Raw genomic sequence first — 21,612 nt, 5'->3', positions numbered from 1 at the left:
TGTACCCATCTATGTATTGTTTCTCTTGTTATTCACGCATTTTATTTTATTTTCATATTTTCTTACCCCGTCACCACTCCCACCCTCGCGTCACTAGGCAAACAGAGGTGGACGCTGATTGGTTAGCGGCGGCGTCTGACCACGTGTTTTGTGTTGCTGATTGCAGGTGTGAGCAGGTGACCCCTTCCCTCCCGGCATGGACCCCCCCGCCCTGTTGCCCCTGCTGCTGCTGCTGGCGCTCCACTCGGCCACGTCTGGTAAGGGGATTGAGGAGTCTTGTATGACGCTCAGATGATATACGAAGGAGTTTAAGGAGGTTCAGAACTAATAAGGGAAGGGGAGTATTTGATGCAGTGCGAGGATTTTTATTTATAGTGTATTTTATTTATTCTTTTTAGTAGTAAGATCTGGAACTAAGAGAGGAAGATATTGTTTGAAGTACGAAGATTTTTGTTAGAGTGTATTTAAGATTTTGTTTAGGAGAGGGAATGAAAAAATTATGGTAACAAAAGAAAACCTGTAAAAATCATCAGGAATCTAATTTAAATATGTCAGAAGTAGTGAGATGTATCTGGTCAGGGCGGTGAGGAGCCTTGTAGGGCGTCCAGATGATGTAGGAAGGAGTTTTGGAGTCTCCGAACTAATAAGGAAAGAGAAGTATTTGAAGGAGTACTAAGATTTTAATTGTAGTATATTTTATGTTTTTTTAATGGCGGGATCTGGAACTTAAAAGGGAAGGAATGTATTTTAAAGTACGAAGATTTTAATTGTATCATATTCATATTTTTAGAGTGAGAGGAACTTGTAAAAATCATAAGGAATCTAATTTAAATATGTCAGAAGTAGTGAAATGTATCTGGTAAGAGCGGTGAGGAGCCTTGTAGGGCGTCCAGATGATGTAGGAAGGAGTTTTGGAGTCTCCGAACTAATAAGGAAAGAGAAGTATTTGAAGGAGTACTAAGATTTTAATTGTAGTATATTTTATGTTTTTTTAATGGCGGGATCTGGAACGTAAAAGGGAAGGGAGGTGTGTGAAAGTATGAAGAGTTTGATTATAGTATATTTATTTTTTTTCTTAGGGAGCGGGAGCTGAAATTTAAAAGAGAAGGAAGGGTTCAATGTACTAAGATTTGATTTGTAGTATATTTTTGTTTGTGTGTTGAAAGTATGAAGAGTTTGATTATAGTATATTTATTTATTTTTCTTACGGGAGCGTGAGCTGAAACTTAAAAGGGAAGAAAGGGTTCAATGTACTAAGATTTGATTTGTAGTATATTTTTGTTTGTGTGATGAAAGTATGAAGATTTTGATTATAGCATACTTTATTTTTTTCTTCGGGAGCGGGAGCTGAAACTTAAAAGAGAAGGAAGGGTTCAATGTACTAAGATTTGATTTGTAGTATATTTTTGTTTGTGTGTTGAAAGTATGAAGATTTTAATTATAGTATTTTTTTTTCTTAGGGAGCGGGAGCTGAAACTTAAAAGGGAAGGAAGGGTTCAATGTAGCTACTAAGATTTGATTTGTAGTATATTTTAGTTCGTGTGTAGGGGAAGGATTAAAACAAAAGAAAACACGTGAAATCATAAGGGTTATAATTTAAGTATGCATAAAATGGAGTAAAAAAAGTGTATTTGAATGTTCAGAAGAGATTTATTTTTTTTTTTTATTTTTTAGGATGTGCACAAAAAAGAAGCAAGGAGGATTTAAAGAAATAATATAATCTACTGTAGGTGTATGATAGGAAGCCGAAGATGTTTTAGAAGCTTGAAGAAAGACTTAGATGGGTTTCAAATCAATGAGTTTTAGAACACATGAGAGAGGCGAAAAGCATATAAAGTTTGCGATAATTTATAGTTTGATTAATTTAAAGTCTTTTTTTTAAACATACCAGAAGCAAAGAAGATTTAATACTCGAAACGATTTTAATAGAAATGCATATACAAGGTTTCAGTAACGTAATAATATAGAAAATTATTTTAAATTGACAAGAATCATAAATTAACCAGACGCAAAAGATTTTAATATTCTGAGCAGCGCGAGGGCGGCATTCAGGAGGATCAGGAACCGCTCAAGGGGAATCTAAGACCGCGCTGGACGTAAAGAAAGGAATTTAAGGCGTCGTAAGAACACGCGAGATAGTCCTGAATAATTCTAAGTGAATCTAAGAGCCTCGTAAAGGACCGGAGGAGGGTTTGATCAAGTTTAAGAGGATCCGAGACACTTTAGGAGCGTGCAAGAAAGGTTATCGTCTCTCCTTTTATTTTCTCCGAGTTTATTGTCTCGTTTATACTTGCCATTCACGCGGAAACGAGTTCAGACGAGTTTCAAATTAGGAAAGAGGGATGATAAAGTCCTTAATGGTGAGCTGTTAAGAAGAAAGGGAGGATGAAAAAATAGAAGACAAAATACATGTTTAGTTTTTCTTCAGTTTTCTTCAGTTCGAGCGAGTTTTAAATTAGAAAAGAGGGATAAGAAAGTCCTCTAATGGTGATCTGTTAAGAAGGAAGGGAGGATGAAAAAGTAGAAGACAAAATACATGGTTAGTTTTTCTTCAGTTTTCTTCAGTTTTCTTCAGTTCCAGCGAGTTTCAAATTAGGAAAGAGGGATAATAAAGTCCTCTAATGGTGATCTGTTAAGAAGGAAGGGAGGATGAAAAAGTAGAAGACAAAATACATGTTTAGTTTTTCTTCAGTTTTCTTCAGTTTTCTTCAGTTCCAGCGAGTTTCAAATTAGGAAAGAGGGATGATAAAGTCCTCTAATGGTGATCTGTTAAGAAGAAAGGGAGGATGAAAAAATAGAAGACAAAATACATGTTTAGTTTTTCTTCAGTTTTCTTCAGTTTTCTTCAGTTCGAGCGAGTTTTAAATGAGGAAAGAGGGATAAGAAAGTCCTCTAATGGTGAGCTGTTAAGAAGGAATGGAGGATGAAAAAGTAGAAGACAAAATACATGGTTAGTTTTTCTTCAGTTTTCTTCAGTTTTCTTCAGTTCGAGCGAGTTTTAAATGAGGAAAGAGGGATAAGAAAGTCCTCTAATGGTGAGCTGTTAAGAAGGAAGGGAGGATGAAAAAGTAGAAGACAAAATACATGTTTAGTTTTTCTTCAGTTTTCTTCAGTTTTCTTCAGCAGTTCAGGCGAGTTTTAAGTTAGGAAAGATGGATAAGAAAGTCCTCTAATGGTGATCTGTTAAGAAGGAAGGGAGGATGAAAAAGTAGAAGACAAAATACATGGTTAGTTTTTCTTCAGTTTTCTTCAGTTCGAGCGAGTTTTAAATTAGGAAAGAGGGATAAGAAAGTCCTCTAATGGTGATCTGTTAAGAAGGAAGGGAGGATGAAAAAGTAGAAGACAAAATACATGGTTAGTTTTTCTTCAGTTTTCTTCAGTTTTCTTCAGTTCCAGCGAGTTTCAAATTAGGAAAGAGGGATAATAAAGTCCTCTAATGGTGATCTGTTAAGAAGGAAGGGAGGATGAAAAAGTAGAAGACAAAATACATGTTTAGTTTTTCTTCAGTTTTCTTCAGTTTTCTTCAGTTCCAGCGAGTTTCAAATTAGGAAAGAGGGATGATAAAGTCCTCTAATGGTGATCTGTTAAGAAGAAAGGGAGGATGAAAAAATAGAAGACAAAATACATGTTTAGTTTTTCTTCAGTTTTCTTCAGTTTTCTTCAGTTCGAGCGAGTTTTAAATGAGGAAAGAGGGATAAGAAAGTCCTCTAATGGTGAGCTGTTAAGAAGGAATGGAGGATGAAAAAGTAGAAGACAAAATACATGGTTAGTTTTTCTTCAGTTTTCTTCAGTTTTCTTCAGTTCGAGCGAGTTTTAAATGAGGAAAGAGGGATAAGAAAGTCCTCTAATGGTGAGCTGTTAAGAAGGAAGGGAGGATGAAAAAGTAGAAGACAAAATACATGTTTAGTTTTTCTTCAGTTTTCTTCAGTTTTCTTCAGCAGTTCAGGCGAGTTTTAAGTTAGGAAAGATGGATAAGAAAGTCCTCTAATGGTGATCTGTTAAGAAGGAAGGGAGGATGAAAAAGTAGAAGACAAAATACATGGTTAGTTTTTCTTCAGTTTTCTTCAGTTCGAGCGAGTTTTAAATTAGGAAAGAGGGATAAGAAAGTCCTCTAATGGTGATCTGTTAAGAAGGAAGGGAGGATGAAAAAGTAGAAGACAAAATACATGGTTAGTTTTTCTTCAGTTTTCTTCAGTTTTCTTCAGCAGTTCAGGCGAGTTTCAAATTAGGAAAGAGGGATGATAAAGTCCTCTAATGGTGAGCTGTTAAGAAGGAAGGGAGGATGAAAAAGTAGAAGACAAAATACATGGTTAGTTTTTCTTCAGTTTTCTTCAGTTTTCTTCAGCAGTTCAGGCGAGTTTCAAATTAGGAAAGAGGGATAATAAAGTCCTCTAATGGTGATCTGTTAAGAAGGAAGGGAGGATGAAAAAGTAGAAGACAAAATACATGTTTAGTTTTTCTTCAGTTTTCTTCAGTTTTCTTCAGTTCGAGCGAGTTTTAAATTAGGAAAGAGGGATAAGAAAGTCCTCTAATGGTGAGCTGTTAAGAAGGAAGGGAGGATGAAAAAGTAGAAGACAAAATACATGTTTAGTTTTTCTTCAGTTTTCTTCAGTTTTCTTCAGTTCGAGCGAGTTTTAAATTAGAAAAGAGGGATAAGAAAGTCCTCTAATGGTGATCTGTTAAGAAGGAAGGGAGGATGAAAAAGTAGAAGACAAAATACATGGTTAGTTTTTCTTCAGTTTTCTTCAGTTCGAGCGAGTTTTAAATTAGGAAAGAGGGATAAGAAAGTCCTCTAATGGTGATCTGTTAAGAAGGAAGGGAGGATGAAAAAGTAGAAGACAAAATACATGTTTAGTTTTTCTTCAGTTTTCTTCAGTTTTCTTCAGTTCGAGCGAGTTTTAAATTAGAAAAGAGGGATAAGAAAGTCCTCTAATGGTGAGCTGTTAAGAAGGAAGGGAGGATGAAAAAGTAGAAGACAAAATACATGGTTAGTTTTTCTTCAGTTTTCTTCAGTTTTCTTCAGTTCGAGCGAGTTTTAAATGAGGAAAGAGGGATAAGAAAGTCCTCTAATGGTGAGCTGTTAAGAGGGAAGGGAGGATGAAAAAGTAGAAGACAAAATACATGGTTAGTTTTTCTTCAGTTTTCTTCAGTTCGAGCGAGTTTTAAATTAGGAAAGAGGGATAAGAAAGTCCTCTAATGGTGAGCTGTTAAGAGGGAAGGGAGGATGAAAAAGTAGAAGGCAAAATACATGGTTAGTTTTTCTTCAGTTTTCTTCAGCAGTTCAGGCGAGTTTTAAGTTAGGAAAGATGGACAGTAAAGCCTCTAATGGTGATCTGTTAAGGAAGGGAAGAGGAGGAAAAGGGGGTAAAGAAGGAAGGGAGAGAAAGAATGAAGCTACAAAAATTGGAAACGGGGAAAGAAGGAAAAAGAGAGAAAGAAAGAAAGAATGGAAGAAAGGAGAGAATGGAGGGAGAAGGAAAGAAGGAAGGAAGAGAAAGAACAAAGCAAGGAAAGTGGGAATTGGGGAAGGATGGAAGAAGAAAGAAAGAAAAAGAAACTAAGAAAGAAAGAGAGGAAGAAAGGAAAGAAGGAAGGGAAGAGGAAAAACAGGAAGGAAAGAAAGAGGAAAGAGAAAGAATGAAGAAAGGAAAATGGGAAATGGAGAAGAAAGGAAGAAGAAAGAAAGAAAGAAAGGAAGAAGGAAAGAAGGGAAGGAGGAGGAAAAGAAGGAGGGAAGAAAAGAATGAAGCCAGGAAAATGGGAAATGAGGGAGGAAGGAAGAAAGAAAGAAAGAAAGAAAGAAAGAAAGAAAGAAAGGAAAGAAGGGAGGGAAGAGGAAAAAAAGAGGGTAGGAGAAATAGATAAAGGGAAGAGGAAAAAACGGAAGGAAAGAAGGAAGAACGAGAAAGAACGAAGCAAGGAAAGTGAGAAATGAGGAAGGAAGATTTTTTTTTCATATTTCCTTCTTTTTTATTTTTCCTTATTCCTTTCTCTTGTTGTTCTTCTTTTTCTTTTTCTTCTTTTCTTCTTTTATTTGTTTTCATCTTTGCCTCCTCCTCCTCCTCCTCTTACTCCTCCTGCTCCTCCTCCTCTTCTTCTTCTTGTGATGGTTAAGGAATTTCAATGAGACACAGCAAATGGTCCACACACACACACACACACACACACACACACACACACACACACACACACACACACACACACACACACACACACACACACACACACGTTTATCAGTTTATTTAACCTCCTACTTAATTTATCTTTATTTTATTTTTTTTATTTTTTTCCTCTTAATTTGTTCTTCGTTGACCTTTTTTTTTCTTACTGGTTATATTTTTTTTTCTCTTCTTTCTTCTTTTTCTTCTTCTTTCGTTGTTCTTGTTTTCTTTTTTCCTTAATCTAGTTATTTTTTGTTGTTCTTTTCTTTTTTTCTTTTTGTTTTTCGATCTTCTTTCTTTCTTTCTTTCTCTCCCGTTCATCTTCTTGCTCTCGTTCTTCTTGCTATCATTATATTGTCACTACTACTACTACTACTACTACTACTACTACTACTACTACTACTACTACTACTACTACCACCACCACCACCACCACCTGCCTCGTTATCACCACCCATTCATTACTACGATTGTCACCACACCCAAACTATCACCACCACCGCGCACCCAAACACAATAACACATAATGCATTAGCTCTGATGGAGGTGGTGATGGCGGTGGTGGTGGTGGTGATGGAGGAGGAGGAGGAGGAGGAGGAGGAGGAGATGAAAGAAGGAGGTGGAGGAGGAGATGATGATGGTTGTAGTGGTAACATCTCCATGCCCCCCTCCTCCTCCTCCTCCTCCTCCTCCTCCTCCTCCTCCTCCTCCTCCTCCTCCTCCGCAAGGTCACGAGGAAGCTGTATCTCATGGCATTTACAACCCGGTCTGACTGGTGGTGGTGGTGGTGGTGGTGATGGTGGTGGTAATAGCTGGAGGTGGTGCGGTTGTTGCTTCTGGTGGTGGTGGTGATGATGATGAAGGTGGTGGTGGTGGCAGTGGCTGAAGGTGGTGAGGTTGTTGCTTCTGGTGGTGGTGGTGATGATGATGAAGGTGGTGGTGGTGGTGGCTGAAGGTGGTGAGGTTGTTGCTTCTGGTGGTGGTGGTGGTGGTAGTGGTATTAATGGTGGTGGTGGTGATGATATAGTACAGGTGGAGATAATGAGAGAAAATGATGGGAATGGTTACTAATGGTGGTAGCGGTGGTGGTGGTGGGGGTGTGGGGGGGGGGGGGGGGCTGCCTATAGCGCCGGTAAGCTTCTGTCAAGAGGAGGGTATCAGGACACCTCTCCTCCCGAAACCGATTTCTCTTTTTGGACACTCTACACTATTTAGGAGCAGTAAGTAGCGGGCTTTTTTTTTCATATTGTTTTCCTTTTTTTTACGCCCTTGCACTGTCTCCTCTGCTGTAAAAAAATAAAAAAAATGCTGTCTTGAGGGACCTCTTGAACGACCCCAGCCCGTTAGTGGAGCAGGCGAATTTTTTTTTTCATATTGTTTTCTTATTTTTTACGCCCTTGCACTGTCTCCTCTGCTGTAAAAAAATAAAAGAAAAGAAGAAAAAAAGCTGTCTTGAGGGGCCTCTTGAACGACCCCAGCCCGTTAGTGGAGCAGGCGAATTTATTTTTATATTGTTTTCTTTCTTTTTTTACGCCCTTGCACTGTCTCCTCTGCTGTAAAAAAAGAAAAAGAAAAAAAAAGCTGTCTTGAGGGGCCTCTTGAACGACCCCAGCCCGTTAGTGGAGCAGGCGAATTTTTTTTTATATTGTTTTCTTTTTTTTTACGCCCTTGCACTGTCTCCTCTGCTGTAAAAAAAGAAAAAGAAAAAAAAAAAGCTGTCTTGAGGGGCCTCTTGAACGACCCCAGCCCGTTAGTGGAGCAGGCGAATTTTTTTTTTCATATTGTTTTCTTATTTTTTACGCCCTTGCACAGCCTCCTCTGCTGTAAAAAAAGAAAAAAAAAAAAAAAGCTGTCTTGAGGGGCCTCTTGAACGACCCCAGACCGTTAGTGGAGCAGGCGAAATTTTTTTTATATTGTTTTCTTTTTTTTTTACGCCCTTGCACTGCCTCCTCTGCTGTAAAAAAAGAAAAGAAAAAAAAAAGCTGTCTTGAGGGGCCTCTTGAACGACCCCAGCCCGTTAGTGGAGCAGGCGAATTTATTTTTATATTGTTTTCTTTTTTTTTACGCCCTTGCACTGTCTCCTCTGCTGTAAAAAAAAAGAAAAAAAAAAAGCTGTCTTGAGGGGCCTCTTGAACGACCCCAGCCCGTTAGTGGAGTAGGCGATTTTTTTTTTTTTTTTCATATTGTTTTCTTATTTTTTACGCCCTTGCACTGTCTCCTCTGCTGTAAAAAAAGAAAAAGAAAAAAAAAAGCTGTCTTGAGGGGCCTCTTGAACGACCCCAGCCCGTTAGTGGAGCAGGCGAATTTATTTTTATATTGTTTTTTTTTACGCCCTTGCACTGCCTCCTCTGCTGTAAAAAAAATAAAAGAAAAGAAAAAAAAAAAGCTGTCTTGAGGGGCCTCTTGAACGACCCCAGCCCGTTAGTGGAGCAGGCGAATTTTTTTTATAATGACTGCCGTGATGAATGACTCTGCTTGGCCCATGCTGCCCCCCGGTGCTCCTCCTGACCGAAGTCGCTGAAGTTAGGGTTGATTGAAGACCTGGGCACCATGTAGGTAATAAGACACTCGGCGATGGTTTAAAATTGTAAGTGTGCATCAGTGGGACTCGAACTCAGATCCACGGGCTCACCTCTCCCGTACCACTCTGCCACCACCTCCAGGATAGTGGTATAGGGACTCCTCCATCTCCTCTCCCTTATTCCCTTTCTCCTCCACTCTTCCCTCATCCACCCTGTTATTCCTCTTTCCTCTCCCACTTCTCTCTTTGTTTCTTTCTCCATTTCTCCTTCTCTTACCACTTTTTCCTCTCCCTCCCATTTCTTTCTCCTCCATTCTTACCTTCTACTCCTTTCTCCCTTTCTCCTCCTCCACTGTTTTCTCTTCCACCCCTCTTCCTCTTTCTCGTCCTCCACTCTTCTCTCACGTCTTTCTCTTTTTCCTCCCCCAAACATCCTTCTACCTCCTCTTTCTTTCTTCTCCTCAATCCCTTTCCCTTCCCTTCCTCCACTCTCTTTTTTTCCTCCCCCAAATTTTCTTCTACCTCCTCTTTCTTCCTTCTCCTCAATCCCTTTCCCTTCCCTTCCTCCACTCTCTTTTTTCCTCCCCCAAACTTTCTTCTACCTCCTCTTTCTTTCTTCTCCTCAATCCCTTTCCCTTCCCTTCCTCCCCTCTCTCTTTTCCTCCCCAAACTTCCTTCTACCTCCTCTTTCTTTCTTCTCCTCAATCCCTTTCCCTTCCCTTCCTCCACTCTCTTTTTTCCTCCCCAAAACTTTCTTCTATCTCCTCTTTCTTCCTTCTCCCAGTCCCTCTCCCTTCCCTTCCTCCCCCTCTCCTTCCACCCTCCTATTCCTTCCTCCTTCTCCTCCGCCGGGTCAAATTAAGCAGCCTACCCAGACAGACAGCATAATATCTCCACGTCTTCCGCCAGCCCGACCCGCTAAGCCTACTTCTAAGAGAGATAAGAGAGGAGAGAAAGAAGCGAAGGAGGAGGAAAAGAAACTGGAGAAGAAAAAGGGGGTAGGAATAGAGAAAAGTGGGATAGATTGAGAGGACTAGAGAGAATGTAAGGAGAGAAGGATATTGTAAGGAAATAGAGAGATAGGATGTGAAGTAGATTAGTAATTAACGAAGATACGCAAAAAACAAGTGTTACTGATTTTCACACACAAAAAAAAGTTAATAGAATATCTTGTTGTTGCTGTTGTTGTTTGATGTTTTTTTCTTCTTTTTCTTGGTGTTCTTGTTCTTGTTCCTCTACTACTACTACTACTACTACTACTACTACTACTACTACTACTACTACTACTACTACTACTACTACTACTATTACTACTACTACTACTACTACTAATAATAATAATAATAATAATAATAATAATACCACCACCACCACTACTACTACTACTACTACTACTACTACTACTACTACTACTACTACTACTACTACCACCACCACCACCACCACTACATCAACTCCCTCCCTCTCTCCCCTCCAGCAGACGGATTCCGAGTTGGCTTCTTGCAATGGCCGGCGGCGGAGGTAGTGGCGGTACCGGGGACAGAAGTTCGCCTCCCCTGCGCCACCAACGTCACCGCGGAGAAGATATCGTGGAAATACAACAGCCACTTCCTCCACGCCCCCGCCCGAGCCCCGAAGCCCTCCCTCGAAGGCTCTGTAGGGGACGCGCCGGAGGGTTTCGAAGTGGTGGCCATGGAAGGCGGGGGCAGCGAGTTGGTCATCCGGCTCGCAGAGAGGGAGGAGGATTATAGACACCAGCTGGGGTTGTACCAGGTGAGAGAGAGAGAGAGAGAGAGAGAGAGAGAGAGAGAGAGAGAGAGAGAGAGAGAGAGAGAGAGAGAGAGATAATGTGTCAACGTAAACAACAGGTAAATGATTGGCTAACACTATCAGGTGGACAAAAGGGGATCAGGTGTGCATGAGAGAGAGAGAGAGAGAGAGAGAGAGAGAGAGAGAGAGAGAGAGAGAGAGTAGGCTAGTATTCAAAGGTGAGTAGCAAAATCCAAATAATATCATAGGAAAGTTTTTTTTTTATTCAGCAAAGACAACATTGAAAAAAAAGAACCGCTGTATGAAATCTGTAAAGAAAGAGAAATCAAAATACAGAAGCAGAACCCACAGAATAGAAAGAGACAAAAGAGACGTTACAAAGACTATAATATTATGTAAACTTCACCCCATTAACTGAACTGAACTAATCACTAAAGAAGAAGAAGAAACACTGTCACTGAACCAAAGCGTCTTCATTCAACCCTTAGACAAGACTTTCGTATATAGGAGTTTTGGGCATTTCCAGGGGTAGTTTTATGACCCTGGTGGTGGTAGTTTGACCCGGTTTGACCCTTCTTCTGTACCGTGAACCTAAAGAAACGCTCATTAGAACCCGACTGACCCCCTCTTTAACCTTAAGAAATAGATGATATGAGAAGCGAATGTCTTATAGTATCGACCTGTACAGTGTAACCAAAGCGTCTTCAATCTCCTCTTATAGTGCGTCGCCTGGTTCGGCCCCATCGCCCTCACTTCGCTCCCTGGCAAGCTCCGGGCGGCGGTGTTGAAGGGGGAGGAGGTGGCGGAGGGCGATGTGGAGATGACGGAGGTGGAGGTGCTGGAAGGGGGAGCGGCCAGGGTGGAGTGTGACGCCCCCTACTCCATCCCTGACCCCGTGCTGACCTTCTACAGGGATGGACGCCCGCTCGACCTGACGCGCGGGGCAGGTGAGGTCATGTGTGTGTGTGTGTGTGAGAGAGAGAGAGAGAGATTGTTTCTTTCGTTTTTCTCGTACTTTCGTCGTTTTTTCGTTTTCTTTTGTTTTTTTCTTTCTTTTTTTAAAGTTTATCCTTTTTTTCGTTTTTTCTTCGTTTTCTTTAATTTTTTCGTCTTTTGTTCTTTTTGTTATTCATCTAATTTTCATACTTCTTCATCCTCACTAACACCTTTTTTTTTTTGTTGTTATTTCATGTAGGTAAATGTCACGAGTCACATTTTATTTGTATTCGATTATATTCCACAGATTATAATTATTTTCCTTCCCCCTTTATTTCATTTTATATATTTTTTTTTCACAGCCTACCAGCAGACGCCCCACGGAGACCTGCTGGTGACGGGCGTGGGGGCGTGGGCGGCGGGTCTCTACACCTGCCGCGCCCACAACCCGGTGCTGGGGGGGAGCGTTGCGCCGCCCACCGCCACCCGCCTCATGGTGTCCCCCAGGAGCCCCCGCACGCCCGTGGCTCCCCCGAAGTTTGTGACCCTGAGGACCGTCTATTCAGGCCACACGGGTGAGTACACTGGGGGAAGGGGGAGAATGGGAAGGGGAAAGAATGGGAAGGAGAGAGAATGGGAAGGAAAAAGAGAGAATGGGAAGGAAAAATTAGAGAATGGGAAGGAAAAAAGAGAGAATGGGAAGGAAAAAGAGAGAATGGGAAGGATAAAGAGAGAATGGGAAGGATAAAGAGAGAATGGGAAGGAAAAAGAGAGAATGGGAAGGAAAAAGAGAGAATGGGAAGGAAAAAGAGAGAATGGGAAGGAAAAACAGAGAAGGGGAAGGAAAAACAGAGAATGGGAAGAAGAAAAGAGAGAATAGGAAGGAAGAAAGTGAGAATGGGAAGGAAAAAGAGAGAATGGGAAGGAAAAAACAGAGAATGGGAAGGAAAAAAGAGAGAATGGGAAGGAAAAAGAGAGAATGGGAAGGAAAAAGAGAGAATGGGAAGCGAAAAGAGAGAATGGGAAGGAAAAAGAGAGAATGGGAAGGAAAAAGAGAGAATGGGAAGGAGAAACAGAGAATGGGAAGGAAAAAGAGAGAATGGGAAGGAAAAAGAGAGAATGGGAAGGAAAAAGAGAGAATGGGAAGGAAAAAGAGAGAATAGGAAAGGAAAAAGAGAGAATGGGAAGGAAAAAGAGAGAATGGGAAGGAAAAAGAGAGAATGGGAAGGAAAAAGAGAAAATGGGAAGGAAAAAGAGAGAATGGGAAGGAAAAAACAGAGAATGGGAAGAAAGAAGAACAAAGAATAAGAGGAAAGGGAGAGAGAGGAATGAGGTTAATAAAAAAGAAAGGAAAGTAATGCGTATGGAAGATGAGAAAAGAAAACAAAGAAAGGAAGAAAAAACAACAGTAAAGATGAGAGAGAGAGAGAGAGAGAGAGAGAGAGAGAGAGAGAGAGAGAGAGAGAGGCATACAATTAATTATTCTCCATCACGCCCCCTTCCTCAGGCCATTTGTTTTGCTTCCTGATATCATCGCTGCCCTTCGTCTTGGGGGAAGGGGAGAAGGGAGGACAGATAGCCGGCCGGGTGTGGGTGTGCTACTAAACGAAGAGGGGAAGGGAAAAGAAGGGATGATTGAGATTGAGATGGAAATGAGAGAATGGAAGTGGAAAAGAAAGAATGATTGAGATTGAGATGGAAATGAGAGAATGGAAGTGGAAAAGAAAGAATGATTGAGATTGAGATGGAAATGAGAGAATGGAAGTGGAGAAGAAGGGATGATTGAGATTGAGATGGAAATGAGAGAATGGAAGTGAAAAAGAAAGGATAAGAGAAGAAGAGAATGAGAATGGAAAAGGGAGAATAGGATGGAAATATGAGAGAATGGAAGTGGAAAAGAAAGAATGAGAATGAGTAAATTAATGAAGATAGTTAATAAATGTTCACGAAAGGAAAAAAAAAACTAAAGAGAAACACTCGCTAAAAAATAAATGGAAGAGAAAGCAGAACAAGATAAAGAAAGATGAAAAATAATTGATAAAGATAGAAAGAGGGATATTTTTATACAGATATTCTTTGGTGTACTTCCTCTCTTCTTCATGACTGTGCATCTTTTATCTTGCCTCTTCTTCCTTCTCCTCCTCCTCTTCCTCCTCCTCCTTTCTCTCCCATGACTAGTTGGCTAAGAATTTCCTCCTCCTTCTCCTCCACCTCCTCCTCCTCCTTCCCCTTCCTTACTATCTTAACACTTGAGTTTTCTCCTCTTCCTTCTCTTCCTCCTCCTCTTTACCTTATATATCCTCTCTTCTTCCTTTTCTCTCCCCTTCACTTCTCTTCCATTATCTCCTCTTCTTTTCTCTTCTCTCCTCTTCTCATCATATATCTCCTCTCTTCTTCTTTCTCATTTTCTCCTCTCCCTTTCTTCCCTCTTCTCTTCTCTCCCTCTTTTATCATGTATTATCTTCTTTTCCACTCACCTTCTCTTCTGTCCTTTTCTCTTCTCTCCCTTTTTTCTCCTATTCCTTCCCCTTCTCTTCTTTTCTTATTCTTCCTCCTCTCCTCTCACTTCACATCCCTTGCAAAGCCTCACTGAAATCACTTGAAATTAAACCTCTATCTATCTATCTATCCTCTAGCTCTATCCATCTAACCCACCTATCTATCTAACTCTATCTATCCCATCTGTAGTACTATATTCTAGCAAACACCTGTTGAACTCTAGTGTACTTAAGGGGGAACTCTCATAATCAAGGGTCAAACACATGATAATTTTAGTAAAGGTATCCACTGCATGAGAGATCTTAAAAACCACTGATTTATACCCTCAACCTGACCCCTCTCTCACCCCCCACAGGAACCAACCTCACCCTGCAGTGCCTGGCCAATGGGAACCCACAACCCACAGTGAGGTGGACCCGGTACGGCGACGCGCTCCCCGCCAGGGCCTCGCAAGGGGCTGACGGCTCGCTCCTCCTGACGGGCCTGGTGATTGAGGATGCCGGGTCGTACTTCTGCTATGCTCGTGGTGGGGTGGGCCAGGAGAAGATGATGCCTGTGTCTGTGGAGGTGGTGGGTGAGTGGCTTGAGAGTTTTACAGCTGATGCATTATGAGGAGGGAGAGGAAGAGAATATATAAAAAAAAAAAACAGCATTAGTAAAACTGTTTTTATTATCTTGATGAGCCCAAGAAAGAAAAGGAGGGTGACTGAGGACATATTGATGAGACTATAACCTTTCCTTCCTCTTTGTCCTTGCCTTCCAGAGCCTCCGAGCATCACTGTGGCACCTGAGTCCCAGCAGGTGGAGGAGGGCGAGGCGCTCACCCTGCACTGCTCCGCCCAGGGACACCCGCAGCCCAAGGTGATGTGGGTGTTCAACGGGGAGCTGGTCTTCGAGTACGGGAACATTGCCATCACTGGTGAGTGTGTGTAATTCACCCGTGGCTTGATCATGAGCTGGGCTCGCAATCACCAGCAAGTGTCCTTCTGACCTGAGCAAGCTCCCTATAGTCATTCTCTGGGTACTTCTGGGACATTCACACACCACACACCCCGTCCCCCTTGCTCAAAGGGGGACAGTAACTGCTCCTAGTCAGCAGAAAAATCTTGGCTGAGCCAGGCTCGAACCTCAGCCTGCCAGACTGGAGCCTGATTTTTTTTTTTTTTTTTAGGTGCTGTCTATAGTGCCAGTAAGCTGTACTGAGAGGCCTCTGGGACAGCCTCAGTCCGTTAGTGGTGCAGGTGAATTTTATTTATAGTGACTGCTGTGATGTATTACTCATGCCTGCTCCATGCTGTCCCCCAGTGCTCCTCTTGAACAAAGTCACTGAAGTTAGGGTTGATTGAACATCTGGGCAGCATGTGGGTAATCTTCAGACACTCGGCAATGGTTTGAAAAATCGGCGTGTTTTGGTGGAACTTGAACCTTGGCCCACGGGCTCACCACGCCCACATGCTGACCACTCAGCCATCGCCTCTGTATTCTATTTTCCTGTCTTTGTGTCTTGTCTGCCATCACACTACCTCCCCCACACCCACCCAACACTCACCCACCCTCCACCCTGCAGACGAAGGCTTGGTGATACGGGCAGTGCAGAAGGAGCACGCCGGGATCTTCCAGTGCTTCGCCCACAACCCCGAGGGCACGGCGCAGGGCGTGGCCATGGTGAACGTGGTGCCCCGGACAGTCACGGCTCTACCCGGCGCCACACACCCCAGGCCAGGTGAGGGGTAGTGTGCTGAGGAGGAGGAGGAGGAGAAGAAAAAGTAACACTGGCTGAGGATGAAAGGAAGAAGTAGTATCATAAGAAGCAGAAAGAGAAAAAGTGGGTTGGAGGAGAAGGAGGAAAAAGAGGAAGTTTAAAGAAGGAAGAGGAGGATAAGTGAAGATTAGAGAGAATTGGGAGAGAAAAGAGGAAAGTGAGGAAAGGAAAAAAGTAGGTGGAGGAGGAGGAGTAGAAACAAGATGAAAACGAGGAAAATGAGATTAAAAGTGAGGACAAAAAATCATTAAGTGTAAAACAGAAGTGGAAAAAAAATTACAGGTGCAAGAAAATAAGAAATGCACCTGTCTCATCATTCATACTTAAGCTTAATCATAATTTCTACCTCCACCTTTTTGTTATTGTGTTTGTACTTATCTTTTTATTCCTAACAGATCTCGTCTCGGATATCGTTGGCGCCAAGAGAACGAACGGAGAGGATGGCAACAGCAGCGATGGTTCAGAAGTCTCAAGAGGAGGAGGAGGAAGAGATGGAGGAGGAGGTGGAGGAGCACGGAGAGGAAGGAAGGGAAAGAGGAAGAAGGTAGAGGGAGAGGGGAACCTGTCTTCACCGGGTGGGAGTGGCAAGATGAGGAAGGGAGGCAAGGGCAGCAAAAAGAAAGGTGAGTTTAGGAAGGGAAAGAGGAAGAAGGTAGAGGGAGAGGGGAACCTGTCTTCACCGGGTGGGAGTGGCAAGATGAGGAAGGGAGGCAAGGGCAGCAAAAAGAAAGGTGAGTTTGGCAAATGTATTGATTATTAGTGTATTTTTAGGTGGGTTTAAAGTGTAGAGGGAGGAAGGGAAAGAGGAAGAAGGCAGAGGGAGAGGGGAACCTGTCTTCACCGGATGGGAGTGGCAAGATGAAGAAGGGAGGCAAGGGCAGCAAAAAAAAGGGTGAGATTGGCACTTTTGTTGGTATATTCTTAAGTGTGTTTGTAGTGTAGAGGAAGGAAGGGAAAGAAGAGGAAAATGATGGAAGGTGGGAATGGCAAAATGAGGAAGGGAGCAAAGCCACCAAAAAGAAAGGTGAGATTAGTAAATATATTCTTTATTGAGGTGTTCTTAGGTTACATCATATGACTCAGCCTAGCGTTGTAATTGAAGTTATCGTAGAATGGCTTAAGATGCAGATAAAGACCCCAAAGAAATAACCCCTTACCCATGAGATACCCTTTGGTTTAAATATTAGTGTCCACCTCAGTTTTTTTGGGGTGGGTCAAAATTTAACTGTATGCCTATTTTATTTATTGTAATGTGAGGAGAAAACTGAAAAAGAGCCCATGGAAAGTATACATAAATTACGGTAAAAACAATGAAACCAAAATTATTGCATACCGATCATTCTTTTCTTGTCTGTGTCTAGGTCGTATGGTGCCGCCCTCCATGCCCAACATCACCAAGGTGTCCGACGAATCCGTGATGGTGTCCTGGGAGGGTCCACCCGAGTCAGTCACGCTTCCCATATCATTCTATAAGGTACGGAAGAGTGAGCTGTGTTTGTCGGAGTCCTGAGCCGCCTGTGTTGTGGGAGAGGATAAATGTGTTGTAGTGTCTGAAGTTGTGGATTTATTGAGTGTTTTGTCTTGTGATTTTGTTTCTTTATAGTTGATTGTGTGATAAGCCTGCAGTTAGGATCTAGAGACAAGGGGAGCAAATATAAGAAGAATGGGGCCTTTTTGTTTCCTCTTTTTTAATTTTTTTATATGACTACTTTCCTGTATATATAAAAAAGTGGTAGTGAGACTTTCTTCACTGATTAGTTCATCCTGGTGACTGGTGATGACGATGACACCTTTCCGCAGATCCAGTACAAGCTTGTGAGGAGTCGCGGGCAGCAGGGGAGCCACTGGATGACGGCGGATGAGATCATTCCTCCGCACGTCACCTCCTATGAAGTGACTGGCCTGGAGACGGGACGGGTGTACAGGTGGGTGGCGGAGTTGATTTCATGAGTTTATTTTTATTTATTTATTTATTTATTGATTTATTTACTTATTTTTTTTATACCAAAGGAATCAGCCAAGGACCCCCCCAGAAATCAGTGAATAGAAAAGCCTGCAGACACTCTTTAAAGATGATGAGGTGATGACACTGATGGTGGTGGTGGTGGTGGTTAGGTTGGTGTATTGGTAATGGTGATGATGAAATGGTGATGGCAGTCCAAGAAAAAAAGACAAACGAGAATTAAAATGTTAAGTACCAGTAAAACTTAACCTCCACCAGTAAAAACAGAAGAACACTGAAATAAAAGCAAAAAGCTCTTCAATAAAAATAACTCATACAAAGAAGAAAAATATTTGTAGAACACTTACACCCAAATACTTTTAATTCCTCTGCGAATAAGATTTTTCTATGACACTTAAAGATGCTTCCTCTCCCCTTCCCCTGGCAGGTTCCGCATCGCCGCTGTCTACGCCAACAACGACAACCAGCTTGGCCCCACCTCCCGCCGCTTCCTGCTGGAGAGGGACACCAACACCCAGCGGCCCGCCCACCCGCCCGCCATCACCGCCCTCACACCCACCACACCCACAACCGTCCGCCTGGCCTGGCACTACACCCCCGCCCCCGGCACGCCCATTGAGGGGTTCTTCATACACTATCGCGAGGCCACAGTGGCAGGGGACTACACTAAGGTGGGTACAAGGTAGAGTTAGGGGCATATGTCAAGCTGCTTATGGCCTTGGTGCTCATCTCTGTTACAATTTATTTATTTATTTATTTATTTATTTATTTATTTATTTATTTATTTTTTTTTTTTTTTTTTTACAGTAAAGGAAACAACTTGGGGACAGAAATTGCTAATCATTGGTCCTATAAACCTTTAACTAGCCCTTAAACCTCAATAAAATGTACTTAGGGAAATATCTTTATCCTCCCTGTTAGGTCACCGTGCTGGACCCCGACAAGAGGGAGTACACTGTGTCGCACCTGAAGGCAAACGTTTCCTACGACTTCAAGATGCAGTGTTTCAACATGGCCGGCCCCTCAGACTTCTCCCAAGTGGCCAAGAAAAGCGTGCCTGGTAAGTGTGTTTTTGTACGTGTGTGTGTGTGTAATTCACCAAGGTTTGATCACAAGCTGGAGTCATCATCACCAGCAAGAACCTTCCCAATTAGAGCAGGCCTCATTATAGTCAATCTCAGGGTACTGCTGGGACCTCCACACACCACAGACTCCATCACTTTTGCTCAAGGGGAGACAGTAACTGCTCCTTGTCAGTGGAAGAATCCTGGCCTAAGCGGGGCTGGCAGTGCAGAGCTTTAACCACTGAGCTTTCAGAGTGGTATAGCTATAGGAGTGGTGTGTGTGTGTTTCGTTGTGTATTGCTGGGTTTTGATGTGTTTGAGATTTGTGTTCGTTTTCATGTGGCGTAAGTTTTTGTTTTTTGTTTTTATTTTTACTTTATTTATTTATTTTTTTGTATGTGTGTGTTTGTCTCCTTTTTGAGTGTAAAATGATAAAGAAAGAAAGGATAAAGGAAAGGAAAAGATCACTAAAAGGTTCACTAAAGAAAAAACACCAACTTGCACCCAAAGCCATCACACCCAACACCATTCCACGTCACCCCACAGGTCGGTCTGCCAGCACCATACAGGGGACGGAGGAGGGCGAGGCGGAGAGGCGGGAGGTGGTGCCGGTGGTGCGGGAGGGGGAGCCGGGGGGACTGTCCAGCACGCATCTCTACATCATCCTCGGGGCAGCGCTGGGCCTCCTCCTCCTCATCGTCATCATCTCCGCCTCCGTCTACACCTGCCGGAACAAGCACGCTGATGGTAAGGTTCTACAAGTTGAATTACGCCCCTGTGCTAGTTTTTTTTAGTAATGGAGGTAACTTAGGGGCCAGAAAAAGAGAAAATAAAAAGTGACAAAAGAAAAGCAAAATAGAGAAGCAAAAAGTCATTCATTAGGGAACTTCAAACCTGCTTTTATGTGGTTAGACGCTCAGGAATAAATCATATGCCTGGGCTAGTTTTCTGTTCTTTTTCTTTTTGAAGTAAAGGAGGTAATTCAAGGGTCATAAAAAAGGAGAAAAAAAAAAAAGTCATCTGTTACGGGACTTTCAAACCTGCTTGTGTGTCGAGAGATGCATTTACATAACAGTTTTCCATTTTTCTTTTCTATATTAATTTATTTATTCTTTTTTTGTGGTAATGGAGTTCAAATATTATTCCTTTAGTTTTTACTTCTTTTATTATTATTTTTTGCACTAAAGGAGTTGAATATTGCTCCTTCATTGAGTTTGTGGGTTACATATTACTTTTATAGATGGATGGCTATCAGCTTGTGTTTATTTGGCCAGCAGGTAGAACATTAAGAATTGTTTCACATCTCATTTATCGCTATTATTTCTCACCCTGCCTCTGTTGTCTTTTTGTTTGCATGCCTCAAAAGGAAAAGGCCAAGTGTAAGGTAACAGGACGTCACTAGGTTAGGTAGTGAGCTAGGGAGGACATAGTGTTAAGCTGCTGCTACTTCTTCATCAAACATCATAATCACATAGAACGAGGTGAGTCATTAACCCGGAAGCAGCGGGGATCATGTTTCTTAATGGTCCCTCCAAGCGAGAAAAATGAGAAAAAATCACCCTTCACACAAGCCATTTCATAATATATATCAAAGCATTTGTGATCAGATTATGTATCATCTATTTTGGGGGGTTTATATCATGGCACAAATTTGGCCTGTCGCTGCTACATGGTAAAGCCACAAATTTGGCCTGTCGCTGCTACATGGTAAAGCCACAAATTTGGCCTGTCGCTGCTACATGGTAAAGCCACAAATTTGGCCTGTCGCTGCTACATGGTAAAGCCACAAATTTGGCCCGTCGCTGCAACCGGGTTGAGAAATGCAGCCATCAATGTAAAACCTGAAATAATTGCCACTTCTTTCTTCCTCCCTGTTGCCTCACTTGTACATCATGATTCTCTCTTGTTCTGTAATGGGCATTGTCTGTTAATACTCTACCAAAGATACGTTTAGGGGCCATGACCATTATGACCCTGTATCTACTTTTGATTACCAGGCAAGGGGACCCAACCGTTTTTATAGGGCCAGGGCCACCTAAGACTTCCTTGTAGCTGTACCTCTTATATCATAATAAATGTAATTTTCATCTTTGTGTAATGATGTTAGTATGAAATGTTTTTGTTTGCACCACTAACCAGCAGGGCAGACCACCATTACCCTAAAAAATACCCTACTACCACAATAAACCTGCAAGGAGATTTTTTGTATGTTATATATACTAATTCTCTGCACTGTGTACCATTTATCATCGCCATAACTCCCTCTTTCTTGGCAGACGATACCAGGTCAGTGAAGTACGAGGACACCTCCCTGCACATCCACCGGGAGACCTCCACCTACTCCCTGCCCCAGACCCCCCGCACCAAGGCCTCCAACGGCTACCTGCCCCACCAGAGCCTCACCATCACCGCGGCCGACGATGAGAAGGTACACACAACACATACAACACCAATGCTTGTTTACATGGATTGGAATGTAAAGAAGCTCAGTAATATTTAAGATTGTAGGAGAAGCACACACCATTATTGAATACGGCTAGTACAAATATGAGCGTTGATAGGAAAGCACTTTACATTCTGGATTCCCATTAACCTAAGCTGCAACAACCCCCACTGAGCTATTTCTGAGTGAGTAACATACACCCACATAAACCCAAACCTGGTTCCTAAAGTGGGTCATATTATAGATCAAGGCATCACCTGTCAACCTCTTTTCATCATCTCTTGAGTGAGTCACCTGGCAGTTACGATGGAGGCTGAGAAGTTGAGTTTTGACAGGAAAGAGATAGAGAGAAATTTATAGTATGTGTACATGAAAAAAAAATATGCTGCACTCACTGGGTTAATCATCCCTCGGAGCAGCAACTTGTGAGCTTGGAGCATCATTTATCAGGCTTTTTTGTGGCTGTTTTGATTTTTTTTCCCTTGAACTGCTT

At 42.2% G+C, this 21,612-nt stretch overlaps 1 protein-coding gene and 1 long non-coding RNA gene across 5 annotated transcripts in view; both read left to right on the top strand.

The window, feature by feature from the left end:
• LOC126996173 (brother of CDO-like) overlaps positions 1–21,612 on the top strand; it is a 57,245-nt gene that overhangs the window by 32,240 nt on the left and 3,393 nt on the right. The window contains exons 2-15 of one of the 2 annotated variants that reach the window (XM_050856440.1): positions 167–257; positions 10,163–10,455; positions 11,174–11,399; positions 11,751–11,963; positions 14,243–14,461; positions 14,651–14,806; positions 15,455–15,610; positions 16,045–16,272; positions 17,011–17,123; positions 17,450–17,574; positions 18,040–18,283; positions 18,534–18,672; positions 19,223–19,423; positions 20,953–21,104. In XM_050856440.1, the coding sequence (XP_050712397.1) occupies positions 197–257; positions 10,163–10,455; positions 11,174–11,399; positions 11,751–11,963; positions 14,243–14,461; positions 14,651–14,806; positions 15,455–15,610; positions 16,045–16,272; positions 17,011–17,123; positions 17,450–17,574; positions 18,040–18,283; positions 18,534–18,672; positions 19,223–19,423; positions 20,953–21,104 (2,526 nt within the window). In that variant the 5' untranslated portion in view covers positions 167–196. Of the gene's footprint in view, positions 1–166; positions 258–10,159; positions 10,456–11,173; positions 11,400–11,750; positions 11,964–14,242; positions 14,462–14,650; positions 14,807–15,454; positions 15,611–16,044; positions 16,273–17,010; positions 17,124–17,449; positions 17,575–18,039; positions 18,284–18,533; positions 18,673–19,222; positions 19,424–20,952; positions 21,105–21,612 lie in introns of both variants that reach the window. The other variant, XM_050856439.1, reaches the window with a different exon arrangement.
• LOC126996174 (uncharacterized) lies at positions 1,513–6,714 on the top strand. Of its 3 annotated transcripts, none has more exons than XR_007751045.1 (4): positions 1,513–2,554; positions 3,233–3,369; positions 4,048–4,184; positions 5,130–6,714. It is a non-coding gene; the product is annotated as an uncharacterized LOC126996174 (long non-coding RNA). The 3 variants fall into 3 exon arrangements; XR_007751044.1 differs by lacking the exon at positions 5,130–6,714 and adding an exon at positions 4,729–5,066; XR_007751046.1 differs by lacking the exons at positions 1,513–2,554; positions 5,130–6,714 and adding exons at positions 2,620–2,965; positions 4,729–5,066.

The sequence above is a fragment of the Eriocheir sinensis genome, chromosome 9 (genome assembly GCF_024679095.1).
Source record: "Eriocheir sinensis breed Jianghai 21 chromosome 9, ASM2467909v1, whole genome shotgun sequence".
NCBI classification, from domain to species: domain Eukaryota; kingdom Metazoa; phylum Arthropoda; class Malacostraca; order Decapoda; family Varunidae; genus Eriocheir; species Eriocheir sinensis.
Note: the sequence above shows the minus strand (reverse complement) of the source record. Positions and strands in the feature narration are given on the sequence as shown.